This window comes from Dromiciops gliroides, chromosome 2 (genome assembly GCF_019393635.1).
Source record: "Dromiciops gliroides isolate mDroGli1 chromosome 2, mDroGli1.pri, whole genome shotgun sequence".
NCBI classification, from domain to species: Eukaryota; Metazoa; Chordata; class Mammalia; order Microbiotheria; family Microbiotheriidae; genus Dromiciops; species Dromiciops gliroides.
This window is the reverse complement of record NC_057862.1, coordinates 385737814-385745775: the sequence shown is the minus strand read 5'-3', so window position 1 is coordinate 385745775 and position 7962 is coordinate 385737814. Positions and strand designations below refer to the sequence as shown.

The 7962-nt window shown below is 39.4% G+C and overlaps 1 protein-coding gene across 1 annotated transcript; it reads right to left on the bottom strand.

Annotated features, from left to right (window-relative positions):
- Nucleotides 1–6804: 6804 nt before the first annotated feature.
- On the bottom strand, nucleotides 6805–7758 carry LOC122738943 (olfactory receptor 1B1-like). The gene has a single exon (XM_043980815.1). It carries the CDS (start codon nucleotides 7756–7758, stop codon nucleotides 6805–6807), a length of 954 nt encoding a protein of 317 aa, XP_043836750.1.
- Between the last annotated feature and the right edge of the window lie 204 nt (nucleotides 7759–7962).

The window sequence follows — 7962 nt, the reverse complement described above, 5'->3', positions numbered from 1 at the left end:
TGATTCCTCTGGATATAGCTGATGGGTTTCAGCATAGGATCACCACTGTGTGGAAGACTGTCACCTGCTGGTCCTGATCCAGGTTGTAGCTACTGGCTAGTTTGAAGCCGACTTGAAGTCAGAACCATAGAATATAGTCACAGTCATGTGGAGATAGCTTCATATATCACTGAAGCCAAACAGTCCAAGTACAGTAGTACCAGTGAGAATCTAGGAAACAGTGATGAAGATGAATTGGGATAAGTTTAACAAAATCCCCTATGCTATCAAAGCTCACCGAGGAAGGGTATGTGTAGCACTATTGAACCAAAGGAATGACAGAAGAAGTTCAGGATATAGTTGCCACAGAAATGAAATCAGGAGATGATAATAATTTTTATGGGTATACAGGAACACCACTAAGTGGTCATAGATTATGGATGGGCAAAAAGAAGCCTTCCACATTTCCCAAGCAATGAAAGTGACCCAAGTCATGCACTAGGTGAAGGGGATGATCTTGCTCCAAGAAAAGATGGAAATCAGCATTGGGACACAATGATGGTGGTGAGGCAGATATCAGAGGAAGTCATATGACTAAACATGAAGTACATGCAGGTTTCTTCGAATCATAGCAATGATCAGTGAGTTCTCTATCATACTGAAAAAAATACATGGTAATAATAACAAACGGGATTGACTACATCTCCAAATTGCTTGACAGGCCCAGGAAGACAAATTCAGCCACTGTACAGCACTTCTGGAAGCTCATCAGAGATGAATGAATAAGGGGTCACCTATAGGAAGAAAGATTCATATCAACAGTGAGGCAGTCTGTGAAACAAAATGGAAGTCCAAACACAAGTATTACAAATAGCACACCAAACATAAGGCATGACTCTTCATGGGTCAGGGGATGGGGAAAGGAAATCTTCCTTGACCCCTCATATGTGATCAACCATGGCATGTATTTGGGTCAGAAAAAAGTCTAAAAGGCAACATTGTCACCATAATGATATAAGAACATGAGGAACTGTCTTAAGGGTAGAGGGATTAGATCTTTGAGACGGAGTTGATGGTATAATATAAAGGACCTTGGATTTATAGTCCAAGACTTAGTTTCAAATCTTAAATCCTCTAATTATTAACTGTGTTACCTTGTAAAAATAAACTATTTAAGCTCTCTTGGCCTTGGTTTCTTTATATATAAAATTGTAAATCAATTATAAATTATCTCTAAGATTTCTTCCAACTCTAAATCCCATAATAGCAATGAGATGCAGGAAATTTTAGTGTAAAGAAAGCTGCATTTGAAGCCAGAAGGCCTAAGTTCAAATAATAACTCTTATAGTACTCACTCTACAAACATGAGATCCTCTTGAAGCTTCATATACCTTATTTTTGAAATATGGATAATATTTTTCCCGCCCACATCATAAGGTGGTTGTGAAGAAAATGATTATGATTATTATTTTTTGGTGAGGCAATTGGGGTTAAGTGACTTCCTCAGGGTCACACAGCTAGTAATTGTTAAGTGTCTGAAGCCAGATTTGAACTCAGGTCCTCCTGAATCCAGGGTCGGTGCTCTATTCACTATGCCACCTAGCTGCCCTAAGAAAATTATTTTTAATGTTTAAGTATTAAATAAATGAGTGATTATGATCCTATGGTTTTAATTCTGATCCAGACACATACTAATTGTGTTTCTCTGGTCGTCACTTAATTTTTCTGAATTTCAATACCACTCCCTGTAAACTGAAAATAATCCTTGTGCTAACTTCTTCACAGTCTTAGAGTGGGGAAAGTACTCTGTAGACCTTAAAGTTCTATAGAAATATTAGAATGTAGAGAGATATAGAAAGTATTATAGAAATAGTCATTTATTAGTAGAAAAGTTAGTAGTCATGTTCTGGCATCCAGAAAAAATCATAGCTAAAGAAATTTTAAAGGACATTAGAGGTCATCAAGTCTAATTCTTTTATAGTTTTCCTTGTTTAAAATAAGTTTTGTTGATGCTTTTTGTTTTTACATAACAATAATTTCTTGATATACTAATCTAAGTATGTGAACCTTCTCTTATAGCAAAGGAAAACTGTTAAACATAATGAATCAGACAGAAACAATGTGACAACTTATACTGTCACACCAATCTCGTTTCCTCAAAAGACAGGGGTGCATTTTGTCATCTCTTCTCTGCAGCTAAGATTGGTCATTAAAGTCATTAAAATAAAAATATTGATCATTAAAATGTATCACTCAGCTTGATTTTGTTTTCTTTTCTCAAAGCTTTATTTGACATTTAAGAAAATTGAGGTCTAGAGAGCTTGGACCTATCCTTGTAGTAAGTCACTAAGAATAATGCACTTCCTAGAAATTGATCTGATAGATCAGAAATTATCTCTGTAAGAATGAGAATTGTTTAAACTAAAACGTCTATTCAGGTCATTAAGGAGAGAAGAGAGAAAGAAGACAATTATATTCTATTTTGATGTTTTACTGAGAGACCCTTCAGTTATAAATAATACTATTTGACCCAGGACCTGCAAAGAACTACAGAATATAAGAGATGGAATGGAATAACTCTTGTTCTGTTTGGCCCCAGAAAGCAAAACTAAGATCAGTGGATGAAAATTATAGGAGGCAAAATTGGGCTTGATGTTAGGGGAAAAACTTTGTAGCAATGAGAATGCTCTGCCTTAGATATAGTGGGTTCCTGCTCAGTGGAGGTTTCAAGGGGGAGGAATATAGGTATGTTACAGAAGGGGATGTTATAAGTATGTTACAGAAGAGATTCCACTCAAATGTGTCTCAAAGCTTCCTTCCCACTCTCAAATTCTGTTATTCCTTACTGGAATTTCTAATGATAGAGTTGATTCAGAACCATAGTCAGATCCCAATAGCTGTTAAGGGTCCTATTGAAATTGTTAACATTCTCCATTTTAAAAAACTGATTAAAGACCATGATGAAAATGCCTTGTCAGCACACATCTTAGCTTGGTAGTGATGCCATGACTTCTATTCCTCGCTGTGTGAAGCAGGGAGGAAGAGGAAGATGAAGAGGACAAGGATAAGGATAAGGAAGAGGAGGAGGAAGAAGAAAGAGGAGAAGGAGAAGAAGAAAAAGAAGAAGAGGAAAAAGATGAGGAGGAAAAGGAAGAAGAAAAAGAAGCATTTACATGGTGTTTTAAGGTTTACAAAATGCTTTATAAGTATTTTCATCTCACCTTCCTAACAACTATAGGAGGTGGATGCTAATGTTCCCATTTTACAGACATAACATTAGATGAAGTGAGGTTAAATGAATTACCTAGGCTCACACATCTAGGAAGTGCTGAGACTGGATTATGAACCTAGGTCTTCCTGACTCCAGGTCTGCAGCTCTACTCTCTGCATCATCTACACTGGCTAATCTGTATCAATGGAGACATTAAGTTCTATATCAATAGTTCCCAGGCTTCAATATGAAGACTTTTTAACATCAAAAATTTTGAAGACCATTTCCCCCAAAATGAAAGCATATGGACCGTTGCATTGATTGATTGATTGTATATTGATTGTAAATACATTAGAGGAGCAGCTATGTGGTGCAGTGGATAAAGCACTGGCCCTGGATTCAGGAGGACCTCAGTTCAAATCTGGCCTCAGACATTTAACACTTACTAGCTGTGTGACCCTGGGCAAGTCACTTAACCCTCAATGCCCTGCAAAAAAAAATACATTAGAATAAAAAAACTGCTAGGAATTCAATAATATTTTAAGATAATTTGTGTTTTATTTATAACAACACAATGTGTGTACATGAAAACTAGACATAAATATAGATGGCATATTTATCCAATTAATGCAAATATTCATTTCAATTTCATTTCATTTTATAAACATTTGTTAAATGCCTACTGTATGTTAGATAGTTGTATCATCTAGCTCAGTGTTTGGGAGGCTCTGAAGGAAAGTGGGGGAGAAAAGAGGTATTAGATTGACTACCAAACTGAAGGTCTACAGAGTTATGCTGACTTCATTGTATGCCTTTGAAACCTGGACTGTATACTAGTACCAGGCCAGGAAACTGAATCACTTCCATTTGAATTGTCTTAGGAAGACTCTGAAGATCACCTGGTGGATTAAACTGCCAAGTATTCAACCTTTACTGCAGAGAGCACAACTCTGTTGGGCTGCCCATATTGTTCATATGCCAAATGTATGCTTGCCTAAAAGACTATTTTATGGAGAACTCACACAAAGCAAACAGTCACATGATCAGAAGAAGTGATACATGGAACACTCTCAAGGTCTTTCTTAAGAACTCTGTAATTGATTGCATGACGTGAAACACATTGGCTCAGGACCATCTAAGCATGGCATGTGCTCTTCAAAGAAGGTGCCACTGTGTTTTTTGAGCAAAACAGAATTGAAGTACTTCAAAAGAAATGTGAGATGTGCAAATTTAGAGAATCCACCCAAAGTGTTCACATGGAGTACTTGTGCCCAAGCTGTGGTAGAGCATTCCTACCTCATATTGGTGTGATCAACCACAGTTGGACAAACTTTAACTTGACACTAACATAGTTGATGTCATTTTGGTCCTCTTCAAGAACAAAGGACAACAACCAACCAACCAAGGAACCAATTATATGCTAGATATTGTGCTAGCTCCTAGTGTAAAAAGAATTAAAAATCAGCAGTTACTACATTCTAAGAGCTTACATTCAACTTGGATAAGAAATAACATCTAGACAGGTAAATCAATACAATCTATCATCTATCTATCTACCTATATATATATATATGTATGTATAATATGTACAAACATATATGTACATGAAGTAAATTCAAAATAATTTCAAGGGATAAGAAGTGATACACAATGGGATGGGGAGAGGGAACAGGAAAGGCTTCTTGAAGGAGCTAGTACATCAGCTGAGCCTTAAGTGAAGCCAAGGATTCCATGAGGCAGAGGGCAGAGAGAAGACATTTTGGTTATGAGGGGCAGTAAGTGCAAAAGCACAGAAGCAGGGGGCAAAATGTCATGTCCAGGGAATATTAATTAGATGAATTGGGTCTACTTAAAGACCATGGGGAAAGTAATGGGAAATGAGTTTGAAAAGATCAGGTGGAAGCAGGTATGAAAGGACCTTAAATGCCAAGCTGGGGAGTCTGTGTTTTATCTTAGAGACAACAGAGGGTGCTGAAACTTCCTGAAGAAAGGAAGGAACAGTCCTGTACTATAAGGATAATGATTTGGCATCTGTGTGGAAGATGAATTAGAGAAAGGAGAGAGAATAGGCGGGGAAACAAATTAGGAAGCTATTGCAGTCATGCAGGTGAGAAGTGATGAGGATGTGGGGAGGTGGCCATATGAGAGCAGAGAAGGAGACATAGGTGGAAGATGTTACAGAGGTAGTGTTGTCCAGAATGGGCAATTATTGGGTGTGGGGATGGAGGATAGTAAAGAACTGAAGATAACTCCTTGGCTGCGAACCTCAGTGACGTGAAGCATGGAGGTATGCTCAGCAGCTATTTAATATACATCAATTTGCATTTTGAGTTGGTGCTAAATGAAGGCTAAAATGGCAATGTTCATGGTACACAAGGATTCAGTGATTTCTTGCAGTAACTCCAAGGGCTCCCATGGGTCCTTTGCATATAGGTTAGGAGTCACTGATCAAGTGAATTGGTAAGATCCAAGGTATGTTGATTCAGACACACACAAACACACACACACTCATACCCCACAGTAAAAAAGGTAAATGGTATTAGTAATAGAAACAGTTTACACAAGCCATGGAGGATATAGAGATTCCTGAGATAGTTGTTTGTTTGTTTTTTAGTGAGGCAATTGGAGTTAAGTGACTTGCCCAGGGTCACACAGCTAGTAAGTGTTAAGTGTCTGAGGCCAGATTTGAATTCAGGTACTCCTTCCTGACTCCAGGGCCAGTGCTCTATCCACTGCACCACCTAGCTGCCCCTTGAGATAGTTTTAATCACACTTTGGTCTCTACCCTACACTTTGGCACTTGGCTATGTACCATTTTATATTCTACTTTCATTTTAATTAGTGGCCTCCTTTGCTTCTTCTACTTATCCTAGGAATGAGCCTGGGTTCCTGAAGGTTATGCCAAAAGAATACAACCTTTGGCAAGTCCAACCCAGCTGAAAAGGCCCCAGATACAGTCTCCAGCATTGGAATGTGTCTGTCATCTCAGGACTAGCATAATGAGAATGTAGAAGTTCATTATCACAAGGATGACCACAAAGGAATACCATTTTTCTAGCTAAAGAAATGCATGAAGGCTGTCCATGAAAGTGTGGCAGGGCTGGGGAATGGGTTGATGGAATAACTGCCCCCAGGTAATGATTGAAGGATTGAACTATTAACTTGGCATGTACCTGTCTTGTCTACCATCATGATACCTTGATCACCTGTGACAGAAAAAAATAAAATAAAACAAAACAACACAAAACATCACAACATAACAGCCTGGACCTGATTTGAAAAGATCATTAGATTTGTAGTCAGAAGACTTGGTTTCAAATTCTGCCTGTTGCTTTCTGTATGACATTAGGCAGGTTAATGTCTATAAACCTGTTTCCTCATCTGCAAAAGGGAAATAATAATACTTGTGCTACATACCTCACAGAGTGGTTTTGAGGATCAAAAATTTAAAACTGATTTATAAATGATAAACTCCATATATTATATCATCTGGAATCTTGTCACCCTAGGTTCTTTCATGATCTTTATTATTTCCATTCACCATTATTATCTTCCAGGCTCTAAATTTTTGCCAACCTGTTCCACATGACCCATATGTCTTAGAGACAGAACAATCATGGTGTCACTTGACTGGGAATAAGAAGTCTGTGAAGGGCACCCTTAACATCTTTATTGCGGAGGCTATAGACAAATGGGTTGGCAAGAGGGGTAATGGCTGTATACATCACAGCAGCTGCCATATCCTGCTCCTGAGAGTTCTGGGAAGGGGGCTGGAAGTAGACCCAAATGATGGTGCCATAGAGGAAAATGACCATGGTGAGATGGGAACCACAGGTGGAGAAAGCCCTCCTTTGGCCAGCAGCTGAGGGTAGTCGCAAGATGGTAGCTACAATGTGGGCATAGGAGAGTAGGATGAGAGCACAGGGTCCCAGCATGAGCAACCCACCCTCCAGAAAGATGGCTAGCTCATTGGTTTGAGTGTCAGAACAGGAGGTCCTCAGTAGGGGCCGGTGGTCACAGAAAAAGTGGGGGAGGTGGACAGCACCCTCATTGTCAACAACCCACTGGAGGGGCAATAGAAGCCCTGCATGCAGAAGAGAGTGAATGACAGACACAGCACAACAAGAAACCAGTAGGCGGGCACAGACTTGTTGATTCATTACAACTGAATAGTGCAATGGGTCACAGATGGCCACATAGCGGTCCAGGGCCATGACAGCCACCACCAGTGTGTCTGTAACACCAAATACATAGAAGAAGAAAAATTGGATTAAGCAACGAACAGCAGGGATAGCTGGTTGGGCAGAAACCAGGTGGGCCAGCAGCTGGGGCAAGGTAACTGTGGCCAGCCCTGTGTCAACCATAGAGAGGCCACGTAGCAGATAGTACATGGGTGTGCTGAGTCGGGAGTCTCGAGAGATAAGCAGGACTAGTGTTAAGTTACCCACCATAGCACCCATGTAGACGGTGAAGAACAGTAGGAAAAGAAGGCTTTTGGGAAGACCACCTCTCCACAGCTCCACTAGAAGGAATACTGGTGTGTGGGAAGCATTAGAGGTACAGACCATGATGTAGGAGGGTACGGTCAGAAGCACCTGTGGGAAAGAGAGAGGATGAAGTCATTCTTCAAACAGATCTTAGCCACACCAATTAATCAATAGAGTTCTAAAGTAATCTCCTTTTTTGAGATTTCCAGTCTTTCCCTCTTCTGATGGCTCTTCACTCTCAGCCTTTACTTAATCAATACATCAACAAATTAGTATATAGTACAG